Source organism: Panthera uncia (assembly GCF_023721935.1).
Source record: "Panthera uncia isolate 11264 chromosome A1 unlocalized genomic scaffold, Puncia_PCG_1.0 HiC_scaffold_17, whole genome shotgun sequence".
Lineage (NCBI taxonomy): Eukaryota > Metazoa > Chordata > Mammalia > Carnivora > Felidae > Panthera > Panthera uncia.
In genome coordinates, this window is record NW_026057577.1 from 121747158 (window position 1) to 121766446 (window position 19289).

The window sequence follows — 19289 nt, forward strand, 5'->3', positions numbered from 1 at the left end:
ATCCCCTTCTCCTGGTCTGCGCCAGGCGGTCAAAAACAAAACGTCCACCAGACCACTTCCTCTCAGAGGAGTTCTCCTGGCTGAGTGTGGTTTTGAAGATCAAGTGCAAGGCTGCTTAGCACGGTGGTCAGAGCTAGGGTGGAAAACAAACTTTGTTACATGTGAACTTGGTTGGAGCAAAGCGACTTCTAGGAAGGGATTTGAGTTACGTTAAAACTGCGCGCAGCGTTGTTGTTGTTTTCTTTCTTTCTTTTAAGTAAACATCGTTTTAACTGATGAATAAGGAAGGGGGCTTGAAAGCAAGCAGAATCAGGCAGGATGGTTCCCGCAGGTGGCCGGCCGGCCGCATCCCGGCCTCCTCCCAGCTCGCCCCGGCTCTGATTACAGTTTCCGCGGCACTGGAGGGGAAGCATCCTCCACGCTGCAAACTCTCATCAATGGGATTCCCCTCGTGGGAAATGCCATCTCCCAGCAGACATGCTCTCGGAGGGCCACGCGCGTCGCCGCGACCTCGCGCACTCCGGTGGACGGACGTGTGCGCGCGCCGCGAGCTGCACAAGAGACCCCAGCTTGGCCCCGCGCTCCCTCCACGGCCGGGGCTCAGTCGGCACCACCCGCCGCCTGCCGCCGCGGAGGGGCGGGGGAGATGCCGCGGGGGGCGGGCGCGGCGCGCGGGGAGGGGAAGGGGTTCTCGCGCGATTGGGCGAGGTTTCCGGTGTTGTGACTGAAACCCGTCAATATGGCGGCGATCGGCCGCGGCCGCTCGCTAAAGAACCTCCGAATACGAGGTAAGCCCGCTGCAACCCTCACCCCCCGCCGCCTGGGGCCCGCGACCCCTGGCCCTTGCCTCCCCCTGGCCCTGGGCAGGCGGAGCGATTAGGGGCGCTGGCCGGAGCCAGGGCTGCCGCCGCTGGCCTGCGAACGAATCCTAATTGGAGCTGTGTGTCTGTTTCGTGCAGGGCGGAATGACAGCGGCGAGGAGAACGTCCCGCTGGATCTGACCCGAGGTAACGTGGGGCGCCGCGGGCGCCGGCGAGGGCGCGCTGCTGGGGAGGAGCTGGGGCCCGGGGGCAGGGGGCATGGGCGGGACCCGCACGGGACCCGCGGGGGTGCGGGAGGCAGAGCCCGAGCCCCGCCTGCTGGCCCGCAGGAGCGGAGCCCGGGGCCGCCTCCCGGGACCCATCCCCCTTCCCGATGCCCGCTTTCCTCGCCCCGCGCCCTTCTCCGGGCCTCTGGGTGCGGCGGGTGCCGGGGAACGCCGAGCGGGACTCGGCGGAGCCGGTGACCCTCTGGGTTGCCTGGACCCCTTAGGGAGCGTTTAACTCCCATCCCGGAGCTCGTGCAGCCATTCGCCCGGAGGCGGCCGGCGGGAGGTAGAGGCTGTTATTTAGGTTGCCGGAGGATGTCTGAGGGAAGAGCGACCACATCCTGCCCTACCCGTCCCCCAGAGCAGAAGCCGGACCTGCTGGGTTCTGCTGCCTGCGTGACTGCTTTTCTCTTTGCCCACCGCTCTGGGGGACCCGGAGCGTTGATAACTCGGTAGTGAAACCTAGAGTCAGTGACTGTGGCTAAGTGTCTGCTTTACGCTGTAGTTCATTCCTGTTTCCCTTTCCCGGGCGGCTGGGACTGTAGTTGGCAAAGACCGCCCCCTCACCCTCGCTGCAGGTTCATTGTTTACCTTCTGCAGTGGCGATGGGTTTGTTTACACCTTCGGAACTGGGCGAACCCCGGTTGTATTTTTAAGGACCTAATCCTGCTGCTGGCCAGTGTATCTTCTGTTAGGCACCGTACTGGACTTTTTTCGACAATAGCTGGCTGAAGATTTAGTAGTTATATACACGGTTTTTCTTTTTTCTTCCACGGTAAACAGGATCTGGTCTGCTGATTCCGAAGAAGTCATATTTCACACCGGCTGTAGCATAGAGTGTAAAGTGGTTCAGCTGTACAGAGTCCGTTTCCTTTTTTGAGATCCGAATAACACTTTAGGATGTTAAAAAGAAAAGTCATAAACATTCTATAAAAAATAAAAAATTTAACCTACGTTCTACTTGACGTAGTGACTTATCTAAAGTATTTGTCAGACGCGGGCTCATTGTTGAGGCTCATCTCTGGTATTTAAGGCATTGTCTAATTTGTTTTATTTTGTATGTCAAAGTGTAAGATAACTTATTAACTAAACGTCTACTTTTCATTTAGCTACAAGAGTGCATTTTTGTAAGAATATTTTATTCTGAAAGTTCAGGGACTTTGTTTTGGGTGAACTAGGCACTGGTGTGAACAGGCAGAAAGATTTCTACTAATGCACTAAATTGGAACATTTTTTCCCCAGCGAATTGGGTTTGAGTGTTAGTGTAGAAAGATGTAAAGCTTTTGACTTTTGTGTAACAGTTTGGAAACTTGACTGTATATATAACAAACACACTTGGAAAATCTGATAAAATATATGTGGGAAAAGATTTTCTAGTAAATTAACAACAACATTCCTACAGGGCTTAACATTAGCATTTGAGTTCTGTAACAGGTATACTTTATTGACTTAATTTCTACATGAGCATATGTGTTTAGATGGAGGTGAAAAGAGCATTTATTAGATAGATCTTCTGTCTTAATGTCTCATTAAAAACCTGTTTGGATGTGGTACTAGAAATAAATTGTATTTGTGCTTTAAATTGAGTTTGCAGAACTTCTGTATATAGTGATTTCTGTGGCTGGTATCAGAAGTTTAGTTTGTATAAGAGCTTATGTGCAAATTTGATACCTTTGATTTACTTCAGTCTTACTCAGGTACACAGATAACTCTGTATGTTTGCCATTTAAAATGTTATGCTCCCTGGGCAATTAGTGAACACCTATGTCAATAGGTATTTTCAAGATAATGCAAAAAGTAGAAAATGCTATTTCTGCTTGCCTTGACAAAATATACTTCAGTTTGAAATATACACAGCCAGTTGAACCTGATTGCAAAAGGCGTATGCAAGTAAGAGAGGTTATATGAGATTTATTCCTAAATCCTAAGGAAGTTTAGAATAAAAAAGTAATCTCAGATTCATTATATAGGGAAGCTATTGTTCAAGAAACTGCTATTCTGACAGTCATGTCATTGTTAAAAGAAGATTTGTGGATCTAAAGATGTCTCGTGGATCTAATGTGAAGAAAGTTCAGGAGGAATTATACTTTAATAATTTGAGAACTATAGGCAGTCTGAGTTGCAGCTGAAGGGCGGCTGTTTGTGGATTGGATTACTGTATGTTTTAGGTAAAGTTTGGGTAACAAGAACTACTTGTTTTTAATGTGAAGGCAGTGTTTGCTCTCTTTTTAATTGTTTTTATGTAACCTTTGAGAAATTCTTTGTGTAGCTGTCTCACACAGTTCATTGTTATTCCAAAAGGAACCATCAGTATGTAGTGAAAAGAGATGAGACTGTAAAGTCAAATAGTTCTGGATTATAATCTTAGCTGGCATATCTAATAGGTGATTTGAGGCAAGTTATTTGACCTTGCTTGATTCTTGGTTTCTTCATATCCAAGAGGGATAACTTCAAAGGCTTATTAAGAATGTGAGAACTAGTGCTTAAAATACTCAGCACAGGAGCTGATACTTTTGTGAGTGATGTTAACTAAATGTTAGTTGTCTTCCTACACTATGGAATCAAAATTATATCACATTTAAAATATTTCAGAATTGTTTTGAACATCATAGACTTGTTAATAAGGAATTATGGTATTGAGGCTTTCATTTTTTTTGAGATTTACTATTAATTGGGTATAGTCTGTCTGAAGTAGAGTTTTTGAATATAGTTACTGTAAAGAAATAATCTGTGAGATTACCAGTAAATTAGGTCTAAGCAAAGAGTAATCTATTATGTGCAGTTAAGGTAAAATGTAGTATTTTATTTTATAGAACCTTAGAATTATTTCTCTGACTTCAGAAAATTTCTTAGTAATAATATTTTAACTAGTCTTGCAAGCTTTTTGAGGCTCAGGAGCGTTATATGGCACTTTGGTTTTGATATTGGTTATTAGTGCTGTAGTTCCTTCATACATAGTATGTGTCAACTAAAAATTGTTGATGGGTTAATTTTGATCTAGTTTAGGAACTTCACTGCAGTAGATCTCACAGTAAACTTATTGGTAATTGTTGCTTTCAGTTTTGTTCAAACAACTACTCTACTTAATTTGTGAAAGTCCCTGATATTTGCTATTGATATCATTTAAATACTCTCTCTGTTTTGCATGCCAATATCTATTTTGAAACCAAAATGCTTCCCTTAGTCACTTCCACTGCAAGGATAGCCTGTTTTTTGTTTTTTTTTTTTTTTATCAGTCCAGTAGTGTTATCTCTTATGCTACTGAATAACTTGAAAAGACACAGAGTATTCTTTCTGTGTACGTCCTTCTTACTATACAGTAATTTAATCATTATCTTCAGAGTGAATTTAAGGACATGGACAAACCTGTATTCTAATGTAACTATTAGAATATAATTTATTTAAAAGTATCGAGTTTTATATTTTTTGATTATCCAACGCTTTTACTTTTCCATTAGTAAGAAGAAAAAAATGGTCTTAGTTGCTGTTTAATACTTAGAAAAGTAGGAAGGTTATCTGAATGATGCAGATTTGAACAGTACTTTTTGTTTCCTGATTTTTTCTAGACACCAGATTACTTATGTTGTTTAATTGCTGACTTCAGTTAGACAAAACAAACATTGAATGAATGGCCATTATATCCTAAATGCTGAATTAAGTGCTGAAGGAATGAAGATAAGGAAGATGTTATTCTTTTTAGGAGTTTACTGGAATAGACATAATAAAGTGCCTGCAATATGGAACGATGAGTTAAGTAATCAGACTGCACAAGGACTAGAAGTAGCCTTGAGAAGAAAATGATGAACTGTTTGATGGTTAGAGGATTAGAGAAGCTTCACAGAGTGGTTGACTTATAAGAATAGTGAGGAACATAGTGAAAGGAAACGTGGGCTCTCAAGAGAATATACCACACCTTGGGGAGGGTAAAGTCTGCGTGAAGAGGAGCTGCCTAGGAAGCTGCTGATGTAATCTAAGAAATGGTGGGAGACTAGACGAGGGTGTTGGAGAGAAATGAAGGTGAATATATTTTGAAATGCAGTTACCAACTAATTTGTTTTCTTCAGAGTTCAGACTGACTTTGGAGTTCTCTTACTTTGTGCAGAGTACTTATATTTCTTTATTAAGAAGGTAGAAGCTGTCTAATGTTAATTCCGTTTTCTTCTCTCCTTTATTTATTTTTTAAGGTAATCTTTGTGCCTAACCTGGGGCTCAAATTCATGACCCCCAGATCAAGAGTTGCATGCTCTACTTACTGAGCCAACTTTTTATATTTCATACATACTTCAGTTTCCCTGAGTCAGGGAATAAAGCATCTCTGTTCCTTTCTAAGGCTAACCTGGAAAGGCATTTTATGCTCCTGATACTGTTTCTCTAAGATTCTTTGTAGAACTAAGATCCTTTGCTTTTTCATTTCTTCCTTGCTATTGGCTAATTTTTGTCATGTTCAGTAATCATTTCTTGTATCCTTCATATGGGTCAGGTACTAAACCAGGCATGGGATGGTGGTGGGAGGTGTGGAAAGATAAAGACAAAGATTACAAAACAGCTGTTTTTCGATAGGTTCTATAGAAAGAACGGTTTATCATCACTCTGTAGCTTTCTTCCTTAACACTATAGTCTTCTAAGCACAGCTTTCCCCCTGTACTGAAAATAGGTTTTTGAAGGATGCTGGTAATCTCATGCAAAATTCATTGGCATTTTTAAGTTCCCCATTCTATTTTAGTGCTACTACTGTATTAATAGTTTTGTTCCAGGCACTAAAATATGTTATCTCACTTAATCCTTAATAACTGTTTGAAGTGTTCTTTTTATCCCTATAGTGGAGGATATAGCCTTTAAAATTCTGAAGGTCTGAAATTTAGGTAAGTAACTCAGTCAGGATCTTAGGGGCTAGTGAGTGACTAACTGCAGATCATGCACTTGTAGCCACCACACTGTTGCTATTCTTGCAACTATTTCTTCACTTGACTTTTGTGAAATATTCTCCTACTTCTTTTCCTACCTCTCATGCTGCTCCTTCTCTGTTCACTGACTGGTTTTGCAGCTCTGTAAGCAAGTGAACCCTAAGGTTCTGTCCTTGATCTTCTTGTCTCCTATAGTGCTGAGTCCCTGAACAGTCTTTTCACTGATGGCTTCAAAAATCCATGAGTTGAAAAAAAAATCCAAGAGTTGAGATGGTTATGTTAACTATATTTTTATTCAGACCCTTTCTCTTAAGCTTGCAAAACATATTAGCATTTTTTGTCTAGTACTCCTCTAAAAGGCCCAATGTGTAAGACTTTGCATATTCCCTTTTCCCTTTCTATTTACCACCAGCATCCTTCCTAATAACCATGCTAGAGACCTACTGCTTATTGTTCAGTTGCCATGGTCCTCCAGTTTGCTTCTGAAATATCTAATGAATCTAGTCTCTTCATATTCCATTGTCATTGGTTTAGTTCACATCTTTATTATCTCATTTGGATGATGTAAAATCTTCTCGAACCTTTTTTCACTTTCTCTACTATATGATTGCCAAGATTATTTTTCTGAAATATAGATCTGATCTTATCATCATTCTCTTAAGTAAAAAACAAAAACAAACAAACAAAAAACCACTTACACTTCATGCCTCATTTTTGCTCACAGAATCAAGTCCAGATTTCTTAGCTTGGCATTGAAGGCCTTTTATGATTTATTTCAGAATTGTTATCTTCTGTACTGTCTTAATCGTATTATTCTGTCAACCTCTGTGCATAGTTTATCTGTTGTAACACACTCTCTTCCTTCTTTACACACAGTGCTTCTCAAAGAGGATAAGGAGATTTTGCTACTCTAAAGCACCTTCCTCCCCATTCTTGTTCTTTCCCTGTGCAGATAGTGTTATACCCCTGGTTGAGAATCTGCTTTAGTCAAAAATAATTTATTCCTTGTACTTGGCATACATTTCTATTGACTTAACTTGGGTAGGTTGTTTCCTCTGCCTAGAATTTCATTTTCAGCACTCTTTATTGAAATCCTAATTTTTTAAGGTCTGGGTCACGTGCTACTGCTAAAAATCATTCCAGTGGGAATTCATTGCTTCTTCCTCTACTTTTCCACATCTGTGTTTATTCCTTTCTAAATATCTCTTCCCATTGCCTTAAGTTCTTTGTCCACTTGTTGTTCCCTCACCAGATCTTAAGCTTTCCCAACATCTGTCATATAATAATAACTGAAGTATTTATTGAATGGCAGAATGGAGAGAGAGATGGGAAATGGAGTAGTATTGTATTAAGGAGAGTAGAAGTAAAAACATTTTAAGTTTGTAGTCCTGAGGAACAGTGAGATTGAGGGTGCCATGAAATGAAGAAACTCATTTTGGAAGGATGATAATGAGTTCAGCTTTACACTTGAATATCAGGTGATTAAGTCTATGAAAGATGTATAAAAGGTAGCTGTGAGTACCAGAATGGTTCTGAAGTTGTGATCTGATTGGTTCCTGCATAGGTCATTGAGAGAAGAAGAATGTAAATGTAGTTAGAGTTAAAGACTTGAGTATTAGAGGATGCGCTGATGAGAGTGTCTGTCATAGTGTAGGAGTCAATGACAAAAAGGTGGCCAACAGAAGAGAACAAAACTAGCAAGACTATGATCTCTGAAGCCAAAGGAGAGTTTTGGTTGAAGAGGCGGTGAAACTGTGGCATTGAAGTTGACGTCTGGAATACTCAGTTTTACTTCATCTGAGGATATTGGCTTGCTATTTAACCTCTCTGGGCTTCAGTTTCCTGAATTTCTAAAACGCATACTAAGTTACATGTGTAATAGTGTCACTTCCGTCTTTGTGATTCTCAGCTATCACGTTTCTGGGATATTGAAAGGTTAAAAGAAAGCATTACAGCCTTGTTAAATCACTGTGAGAAGTATTCCCATGAACGGCAATGAATACATGTAGGAGTGATGGTATTTCATAGCACTTTAAATGTAAATTATAGTCAACTCTCAATTTCCTTTTAAGTGATCATCTGCAGTGACTTGCCTCCTCCCCCTCCCAGGTCTCAGGCTACTGAAAATAGGGCTGTGAAAAGCACAGTGGGGTGAGTGAATGGTTTGCATGCCTGTGTATCTGTACCTCTGACTATCACCAAGCTAAATACAGTCCACTCTCATTTACCTGCACTTAATAAAAAGGTGAATAATGATGGAAGAGTGCTAAATTACATAATCTAAATAGCATTATTTATATGTGGTTTGGGAAGATTTTGTATGCTTTCCTCCCCTGCAGTAGATTGATGTGTCTTTTATGTGAATGATTAGCATCAATTTTTATTTCCTGAGCAAATACTATTAGGATAGCAAACATAAATAGGCTAAAATATATATTAGGTAATCCACATATGAATAATTGAGAGTTGACTGTTAATGCTTTTTGGATCATCCATTGTTTTGTATTATCTGTGCTTTTTTGTTAGTGTGGCCAGGTTAAAACTGATGAGCTACTTTTATTTTATCTCTACAATGAATATACTTTAAATATTATGCAGATGCCAAACTAAGTTGAAAATAATTGTGTAAAACTAGCTAAATATATGTTCAGAGTCACAGGATTGAAAGAACCTAAACCCAAGTACATTCTTAAAATTCATTCTTTTATTAAGTCTGGTCCAGGGGCGCCTGGGTGGCTCAGTCGGTTGGGCGCCCGACTTCGGCTCAGGTCACGATCTCGCAGTCCGTGAGTTCGAGCCCCGCGTCGGGCTCTGGGCTGATGGCTCAGAGCCTGGAGCCTGCTTCCGATTCTGTGTCTCCCTCTCTCTCTGCCCCTTCCCCATTCATGCTCTGTCTCTCTCTGTCTCAAAAATAAATAAAACGTTAAAAAAAAAAAATTTTAAGTCTGGTCCAGACAGATTGCATAAACTGAGCAGAGCACCTGGTAATGATGAAATTTCTATAAAGTACAATGAAATTGAGGATATGCTGAGACTTCAAAATATCTTATTTATGGATTCAGTTGAGTTTATTAAGAAATACAAAAATAGTTTTTTAATTACCTGGATTTTTAAAAATTTGGCTCTTTTAATTACTTGGCCATTTTTTACCCCACTTTGTTGAAGATTTAGATTTATAGTGGTTTGTTAATGTCAGTCAGCATATTTTTGATCAGTATATTATATAATTGTGTTAGTAAGTGTTACCGTGAATCAGGAAGGACAATTCTTGGCTTCAAGTTTATATTACGGTTGGGATATACCTATATCAGGGCGTAATATAAGATAATAATATTTGAAGAGCCTGTCAGTTGTCCTTATAAAGGAATCAGAATCTGGAGGAATTCAGAAAAAAATGGGAGACAGGTAAGGGATAGCTTAGAGGAAAGACCTCACAATAGTCTTGACACGTATAAGACCTTTGCTTAAAAGGGTAGCATTTGAATAGGTAGAACTTTGGATCAGTGTTTTAAAAATTGTAACTTAATTTTGTGAACTAACACATTCCTGGAATATTATTCAGTATTTGAAGGTAATGTTGAGAAAAAGTTGGTGATGAGTTCTGTATGTAAATGTCTTAATTATTCAAGATTGATTACATTTCAAAGTAGGGCTCTTTTGACTTTGAAGGTAGTTTGGGACTGGACTGAGAGCTTATAGGCATATTGTGAAATAATTGTGTGCTTGTGACTATGAGTATATAAATGCTTGGCTGTTATTCTAAATCCAAATATAAATGATTTTTTTTCTTCCATTGTTTTGTAGTATATGTGTTTCCTCTCCCCATCGTTAATTAATACTGCATGTTCAAAGGGCTCTGTAAATTTGTTACCAAACTTCTAGATGTATGCAGTATGGAGATAGAGATTATAAATGAGATGGGTATTATTTTTGTTATTTTCCACACTAAAATGACCATATTTTTTGATCTCAGAATTAAACATTTGGCCTTACAGTAAGATAGAATATTTGAAATTAAAATCATTCTGAAAAGCGTGGAATGTTTCATTGCTAAATCCAGGCACCCTACCCAGGCCTCTAGTTATTTGGGTAAAGGGTGTACTGGGGAAATTATTGCTTTTACTAAAGCAGCAAAATGAGAGTTGAATTGCCACTTGCAGGGGTTTTAGTAGTTTTGTTCAGAATCTAGTGTAATTTCATGTGTTTCTTGTAATGAATAAAGAGTGAAGAGACATAGAGCTGTAAACAAAGAAGACTACCAAGTAATTTACTTTCAGTTACTTAGAAGGAACAACTTACCAGATAAAAGTGTGTTTAACTGCTCTTAGATGTTTTTATATGTATATATGTATATGTATATATATGTGTATGTATATATGTATACATATGGATATATATATACACACATGTAGTTTCATACTTTGAGAAATCACATCTTAAGATAGTATACTAATTATTTCCATGCTTAATGTTCATCCCTCATATACTAAAACTTTTAATTGCCCTGCTTTTTCTCCACTCATAATTCTGTGTAATACACTCCCTAAACTTCGCCACACCACTACCGTCACCACCAGCCCCCTCCCCCAAGGGGAAAAAAAAAAAAGAGAGAGAGAGAGAGAAAGGAAAAAGAAAAAACTGAGGGGAATAGAGTTGCAGAAAGAGAGAAGACTCCAGTGGTTGGAGGTAGGTGAGCTGTGAACTCTTAACATTTAGCTGTATGGCAGTTTCTGTGTGTGTGACCAGGTGGCTGGTAGAATATTGTGGAACATTTTATTTACATGTGTTGTGGATAAGTTTTTAATCATATCTGTCACATGATTAGTATAAAATCATGATAATGGACTATTTGAATACAAATAGCTGTTTTCTACTTTGTTTAATTTGAATGACTTGTGGTTTTATTTTATTGCTGTAGCTTGTATTTCCAATGCTATTTTTGAATGGCATACATAACTTGGTCCAAACAGGTCAGATTAATTCTTCTGTAAGATTTCGTGAGTCATATGAGGATAATTTTCAACATCAGTTTTTACAACTTTTTAGTGAGTTAAATTTTAGATTAGCATAGCCTTAAAAATGTTTAAATCACTTTATTTTATTAAAAATTTTTTTTTAATGTTTTATTTATTTTTGAGACAGGGAGAGACAGAGCATGAATGGGGGAGGGTCAGAGAGAGGGAGACACAGAATCTGAAACAGGCTCCAGGCTCCGAGCTGTCAGCACAGAGCCCGACGCGGGGCTCCAACTCACGGACCGCGACGCGAGATCATGACCTGAGCCAAAGTCGGCCGCTTAACCGACTGAGCCACCCAGGCGCCCCTAAATCACTTTATGTATTTTAATAAGAACCTTAAAATAGCCTTTTTCTCCTTTGTCATGGGAGAATTCAGTGTTATATGTTCATGTTTCAGCATTGTTTTGAATATAGAAATATACATTATTGTTTTACCTATCAAAATGGAAGAAATTTAAAAGGGTGCTGATTATGCTTCAAAAGAAAATAATAAAGGAGAAGAGTAAGGGATTTGGATAAACTGTAGCAGTTGTCTTTTCTTCTTGTTATTATTCTTCTAATAGTTGTTTTATTTTAAAAGTTTAGACTTATTTTTGAGTTCTAGGAAAAAAATTTCATTTATATCAGTAATTGTTTCTATATTGTAAAGGTACGGTAGAGAAAAAGTGTAATTATTTTTAAAATAAGTAATGAGAGTAAATGTTCACTTGGGGTACTGGAGTATGAGTGGATTTGGGGGAGGTGTGTGTATATACACAGTATGTTTATTTTAACTATATTGGAAGCCACTTTAGAAATTATTTTATTAGCTCTCATTCAAAATAGGAATCTTCTCTCTGGTATCTGACAAATGTCATCCATCATTATTCAAACTTTTTATTTATAGGTATCTTATTCAGTGTTGTTTATTTCTTTGCTGAGCAGCCATGTTTGTTAATGAAATTCTTATGAAATTAGCCAAAATTTAATAGAGGAATCGTTTTTCAGTGATCGATCCTAGTTCCTTCATTTTTTATTTTCTAAGTATTTACAAATAAAAGTAGTAGGTGTACTCAGGTTGGATGCTGCCATGCGCTATTAGACTCTTAACTGTTTTCTGTGATACAGGTCAATCACCAACTACTAATGAGTACTACTTGTGTGTCCAGCATTGTTCTGGTTGCTAGATTTTTGAGACATGGTCTTTGATTACAAAAAAAAAAATAGCCACCACCATATTTGGAACTTTACTATATGCTAGAAACTGTTAAAAACATTACTTAAATTATCTAATGTAGTCTTCCTACAGTTCTTTTTTTTTTTTTTTTTAAATTTTATAATGTTTATTTCTTTTTGAGAGAGATAGACAGACAGACAGACTGGAGCGTGGGAGGAGCAGAGAGAGAGGGGGACACAGAATCTGAAGCAGGATCCAGGCTCTGAGCTGTCAGCATGGAGCCCAATGCGGGGCTCGAACACAGGGACTGGGAGATTATGACCTGAGCCAAAGTTGGACGCTCAACCGACTAAGCTACCTAGGCGCCCCTAGTCTTCCTTCATTTCTCAAAAATATCTCTTAATATCCTTATATCACTGATGAAGAAAGTGGGGCCCAGAGGATGCCTAACTAGCCCCAGGTCATAACTGCCAGTAAAAGAGAGAGGTAGGATTCAGATCCCATTCACTATTTTTGATTCTAAAACCTATGCACTTAACCCTTTATAATCTTTTTAAAAACAAGGACAATAGAAGATAAATGATATTGCTGGAATAACTAGTGACTAAATAAGTATGCTATATATTGTAGTAATGTCAATTTGGAGCCCTCAAGCAGGCTATTGGCTGAGCTCTAAAATGTACATTTTAACCATTTTGGATAAAATTATTTCTGTAACTATTATGTACTTCTCCCCTTTCTTAAGAAGGATATATCAACTATATTTTAACTTTTTATCTTTAGCTGGGGTCATCATAATGAATGTCGATTATTGTGTGGGAGGTGGGGGGGGGCAATTTATTAATACCTTGTATGACATTGGACTGCTCTTTTTGATCTTATGTGCTGTGTCCTTGTACTCAGCTATCACTTTACATTGCAACTATCATTCTTACATTTAGCAGTCCTTTATTTTTTTACTTTTACACTGTTGTAAAATAGAAACTAACTGGAGTTATTAATATTATATGGAAAACAAATATAAATATGTTGTGATTATGAAGAATTAAGGAGCCCTACTGACAATAATATATGTTACCTGTAATAACTAAACCTGTTGAAGATACATACTTTGTTTATTGCCATTTTTTGGAGTGCTTACTTTTACATCCTGGTTGTTTTCCAGATAGCATTGCCTCATAGCATGGTTTAAAGCAGGTAAGGTATGACTTGATAGAGTTAGAATATACGTATACAATATGGATGGTACGGTTATATAAAGATAGACATTAAGGTACAAAATATGACTAATATGAACAAAATAACATTAAATAATGTGCTAGTTGCATAATATAGAGACAGTCTAGCTCTGTAGCTAAGAACATGGCCTTTAGAGTCAGACAGATCTGGATTTGAATCTTGATCCTGCCTCTTAGAAGTTTTTTTGAGTTTGGACAAGTTGCCTTCTCTGAGCATATTTTCTCATCTCTGCTGGAATAACACTTATTTGAGAAATGAATGAAATGTTTATAAAATATTTACTATAATTTTGGCACATAGATATAAATAAATAGATATTGGGTGTTCTTTAGTGGTAATTTAAAGCAGGGGAGATGAGAGAAGGGAGAGAGAGGTATGAGCTGGGAAAAAAATAAAGTGGGACACTGTTACAGCTTTGAATGAGCAGGATGTGGTTAAATCAAGAGGAATGGAGTGTGAATAAAGACATTAAAAATTTTACTGAGAGATGAATCAGGATATAGAATTTTCGTATTCATACTGGATTTGTAAAGTAGGGGTAAGTTATTGAGGGCCTTGAAAACTACATGGAGATGTTAGACCCTCTTTTTACATGTTAAAATGCCTAATATATTGAGAGCAGTAAATATTACTAAATTTTTTAGTTTATTTTTTGAAAAATTTTTAGGGTTTTTTTTTTTTTGAGAGAGAGAGAGAGAGAAAGAAAGACAAAGTATGAGCAGGGGGAGGGGCAGAAAGAGAGGGAGACAGACCATTAGAAGCAGGCTGCAGGCTCTGAGCTGCCAGCACAGAGCCCAACGCGCAGCTCAAACTCATAAACCATGAGATCATGACTTGGGCTGAAGTCAAGTACTTACTGACTGAGCCACCCAGGCGCCCCTGTTTTTTATTTAAAGAAAACATGGATCCAAAAAATGTTTGTCATAATTGTATAGTCCAGTACATTTTGACAAATTGAACACATGGATGATCAGAGCCCCAATCAAGAATCAGAATATTGTAATACCTCAGAAGCTCTCATTGTGTCTCTTTCCGGGCACTACTTCCCCCCATGAAGGATACCACTATTTTGACTTCTAACACCATAGACTAGTTTTGCCTGTTTCTGAACTTTCTGTAATACATCCATACAGTATGTACTCTTGTATCTGATTTCATATGCCCAGTGATCAATGGGCATATGATGGTGTTACATCACCATGTTGTATATAAAGTGTATATCAGGTATGTCATGATGTGGATGGATTCTTTCCTTTTGAATGGGGAGTGGATTTATGTGAGTGGACAGGGTTTGGAATAATGAGATTAATTCCAACTTTCCTTAAAAAATTAAAATCATTTTCTGAATATCTCAGTCTTTTGCCTCTTTAGACTGACTTTTTGCTTCAATAGTTTGTAGCCAGTTAACACATAGGTGAATTTTTTGTGTTTTGTTTTTTCTTAAGGATTATCCTAAGAAAAAGTATAATCAGATCAAAATAAGCTGCTCAAAGCTACAGGTTAGAAAAAAATTTGGAAAAATTAGAATTTCAACTCAATAAAAGTTTTGCATTGACCTAATAAAATTGGTGGGATGATTACTGAAATTGGTTTGGTATTTCTACAGGGAAAAAGGGAGGATAATAAACACTTTTTGGTCCTCACTTCAGTAATATTCTTATATGGAAATATCAGTGTGTTAATGTGTTAGATTTACAACATGCAGTTTCAGGTATTCATCAAAGTTGACAAGTTGTTAGAGTATGCAATAGAGAGATGCTTCTTGAAAGAGCATAAGTGTTTAAATGTCTTTTCTGATTCTCTTTAAGAGCTCAAAAGAGACTCTTAGAACTCTGTCTGATTCTTCAGGTTTCCCACATGAAGGAGCAATAATGTGATTGAATTTTTTAGTAGATTTATTAGAACTTGATGAGACTAAGTGAGAGTGTCTAGGACCTACCTCACTGACAGTTATAAAGTGTCTTTATGTGATTGTTTTTCTGTCTTTCCCTTAGTATTTTTCAGTTTCTCTCACTGGTTTCTGTTTCTTTTTCTATTTCTAGTCTTTCTTCTGGTGACTCTTTATTGTAATAGTAATGTACTTTATTGCCATAGTAATGGACTTTTTTTTTTTTTTTTTTTGCTGTATCTGATAGTGTTTTATGTTCTTTGTTTTAAAATAAATTTTAATTGTTAAAGAATTTTTTGTTTTTGTTTTTACTTAATCCTTCATTAGATTTTGGGGATTATTTTCCCCTGAGAGTTGGTGATGCTTTGATAGAAAAAAATTTCACTGCTCATCTCTTGATGCTTGTCTCCAAGAAATTAGAACTGAGTATTGCATAGGAAATTGATTAAACACTTGAAAGCAACTTAGCAATATGTGCTAAGCATAGATTAGTAGAATAGAGAACATTTTACTTATTTCAGTATGCAAGAACAAGAGTAAATGTGAAAGTGAAACAAGTATTCACTATACTGGAGGTGGAGAAGTTTCTGATAAAGTGCATTTTCTAAATGTTGATAATTTAAAAAATATTAGTATTCACTTTCTTTTAAATATTCAAAATGTTTTAAATTTTCATGTATCTACTCTGGAAGTATGGAAAACAATGAGTTTGGAATTCCCTGAAGGCAGGAACACTTAATAGCCTTGGAAGATCCTTGCTGATTCTGAATCTAGACTGTTTAGTTCACTGAGTGTGGATTATTTGCTATCAGAAGAATACTTGATTTTAATGGTCAATTGTGAGTGATTGCTTGTTTGATTCTATCAATTAAGAATGACAAAATGCAGTAAATCTATATTTTTAGCCATGTTTTTCAGGATTATGTTACTTACTGCTCTTGTACATACAGTACATCATTTTTTTTCCCAACTGTTTTAAATGATTTTTCCTAGAATAGAACTGAAGTAATACAGTAAACTGTTGGCTGTCCAGCACGATCCGAGCTTGGTCTAAAATGATTATTAAAACATTACAAAATGTGAAGTTATCAAATCATGTGTTGGTTTAGCAGATAATCTAAAAATCATATACTTTGAAGTAGATGTTTCCTTTAAGCAGTCCCCTTGGAAGAATATATACTTGTTCTAGTGATGATGTCACTGTTCAAAACATTTTAAGAATTCTGCTTCTGAAGATTGCTAAAACGTATAATATAGTCCTTTAAATTGCTATTTGATTTATCCTTTGGGGATGAATTGGAGGTTGGGAACTGATCAACTATAAATTGGGCTCAAACAAAATGGGGATTCATTAATACATTGATTTGTTTTTTTCACTAATTTGGAAAGAAGTCACTGAGCACCTGCTATATTCTCAGCACTGTATTAAATACTGGAATGTGTATGACAAGAAAATTTTTCTAAAAAATATGCTACCACTCTGTGTGATGACTCCCATTGTAATCTGGTCTCTGGCTACCTCTGCATACATTCTCATTTCCTAATACTTTTAGTCTATTTGGCAAAACAGTCTCCTTGCCATCCACTCCTACTCATACTCTCTTTTTAGAGCCAGAATCTTTGTACCTCTGTTACATTCTGTCTGAATTGTTCTTCCCCCAATATTTGTAGGCTTGCTCCCTTACTTCACCTAATTCTCTGCTCAAATATCAGTTTATCAGTGAGGCCTGCTCTGATCATTCTATTGCAGGTAGCCCCCATCTCTGCCACTTTCGATTCTTTTATATTGTTTCCTCTTCCATAGCCTTTGTCACTACTGCTATTACAGTATTGTTTGTTTTTCTTTTAGAATATAAGTTTTGTGAGGACACTTTTGTCATTCACCATGGTATCCTCAGTGCCTAGAACAACCCCAACACATTGTATGTACTTGATTAAATATTTATTAGCTGAATAAATGATGTCAAGTTTATATTTTAGTGTGAAGGCTCCATATTGCTCACTCAGTATCTCGGCCATGTCACTTCTATCACTATATTTCAAACTTAATAATTATCTTATTATAAAAATCTTTCTATATTTCTCATCTGGATTAAGAGCAGTACTTTAATGGGGCCAAAGCAGACACCCAGGAGACATCCTAGCCTCATTCCTTGTCCTTATTTTACACATCAAATCTGCGACCAGATGATAATGATTTTGTTTCTGAAATACCTGTCAAATCTGTTATTTTTATTTCTGCTGCCATACGTTTATTCAGGCCCCCATTTACTTTCCTGGAGGAATGCATTGGCTTCATAACTAGTCTCTCTATTCTAGTTCTGTCCTTATCTAACCTACTGTCTTTACAGTAGCTAGCAACAAGTTTTCTACAGAGTTAATTTTAATTTCCAAAGCAGGGTTCAGTATCTTCCTTCTTTGGGCTTTTATAGTATATAGAACTTTCTGTGTTACCTTGTTTATAATATTGTGCCTTCCTCAGTCACAGTTGACAAGTATTTATTGACCTTTACTATGGTCAGGGTACCATTCCTTTCCTGGTGATTCAGTGGTAACAGAGATTGAGTCTCTGCCCTTGAGGAGATTATATTCCAGTGGGGAGAATGCAGACACACACATGAACATAGAATGTTAATTACTAATAAATGTTCTGAATAACGTACAGTTGGATATTTGAAAGAGAGTTGAGTGGTGGTTGGGAGGATTGTCAGAAAAAGCTTCTCTGAAGCAATGATACTTAGTTGATTTAGGACTAACAAGGAAGCACCAAGTGAAGATCTATGGGGGAATGTCTGCTTCTTACAAGTCGAAGAACATATGGTACAAAGGCCCAGAAATAAGGAAAGAACAAATAATGGCTAGTGCTGAATGAATGAGAGGAAGAGTGGGGAGTAGGAGAGTAGAGAGGCAGGCAAGTAATAACTTGGGAGATTGTGGTATGCTTGTAAAGGGAAGCTATTAGAAGGTTTTAAGCAGGGGAGTGATGTTACCTGATTTAGAAGGATCACTCTGGCTGTTTTCTGGATAATGGACTGAGGTCCCTGGAGAAGGCTATGCATGACACATGCCACTAAATCAATGTTAATTGAATGAATAAGTGAGTGAATTAATCCTTTCACTTTATATCCAGTTTGAATCACGTGAGACTTCAGTATTCAAGAGAAAGCCACCAAACCTACATTGCAGAAATGATGATTGCACTAAAATAGGTCACTTTTTTGTGACCTATTTCAATAGGCTGTTGGACACATGTCCAACCCTAATCACTTTAGTATTTTGAGGTAGCAAATAATGTCTGAGTTGTCATTAATAATGACAGTTCTTTGTGACTGTGAATAGAAATGTATTCATTTATTCAGGTAATTATTGACTGTATATCATAGGCAGAGTACTTTATTCTGATAAGTTTTCTGAAGTTTCAAGATGGAGATTACAAGATAAATCAGATCTTGCTCTTAAAGTTAGTTGCTCGTCATTCAAAAAAATGTAGACTGGTTGGATAGTTAAGCTTGATTGACAAATTAGGAGATTGAGAAGGGAGTTATTAGGCTTGCATAAGCTCTGTAAAATATGATTCTGTTCATTTCACTTTCCTGGTGCTGCTGCTAGATGTTTTCTTTAGGTGTTGAATCTATGATTGGAAGTATAATAAGTAAGGAAACTAGAGGAATGGGAGAAGTTAATTTTATTTTTGAGAGAAGTTAATTTTACCTTTATTCTCTTTAATGTGTTTTAAATTTTTATTCTGAATATGGGCTCTGATAAATAAGCAGGATAGCAGGTAAATTTTGGGGGGAAATCTTGTCTTACATCATAACTTTTATTTATGTATTTTTAAAATTGTCCTTTTTTTTTTTTTTTTTTTTTAAGTAACTGGTCCCTGCAATAAGCTATCTTTTAGCATCTAGATTTTCAGCTGTTTCAGCTGGTTGTTCAAGCTAAAAATCCTTACTTTTTACCCAATTTTGGTTTTTGTTTTTTTTTTTTTTAGTTTATT

At 37.3% G+C, this 19289-nt stretch overlaps 1 protein-coding gene across 5 annotated transcripts in view; it reads left to right on the forward strand.

Annotated features, from left to right (window-relative positions):
* Positions 1–684: 684 nt before the first annotated feature.
* The window catches only part of RICTOR (RPTOR independent companion of MTOR complex 2), a 122241-nt gene continuing 103636 nt past the window's right edge, over positions 685–19289 (forward strand). For 4 of the 5 annotated variants that reach the window (XM_049648735.1, XM_049648737.1, XM_049648736.1 and 1 more), the window contains exons 1-2: positions 685–788; positions 960–1007. In XM_049648735.1, the coding sequence (XP_049504692.1) occupies positions 740–788; positions 960–1007 (97 nt within the window). In that variant the 5' untranslated portion in view covers positions 685–739. Of the gene's footprint in view, positions 789–959; positions 1008–1035; positions 1540–19289 lie in introns of those variants that run through there. The other variant, XM_049648740.1, reaches the window with a different exon arrangement.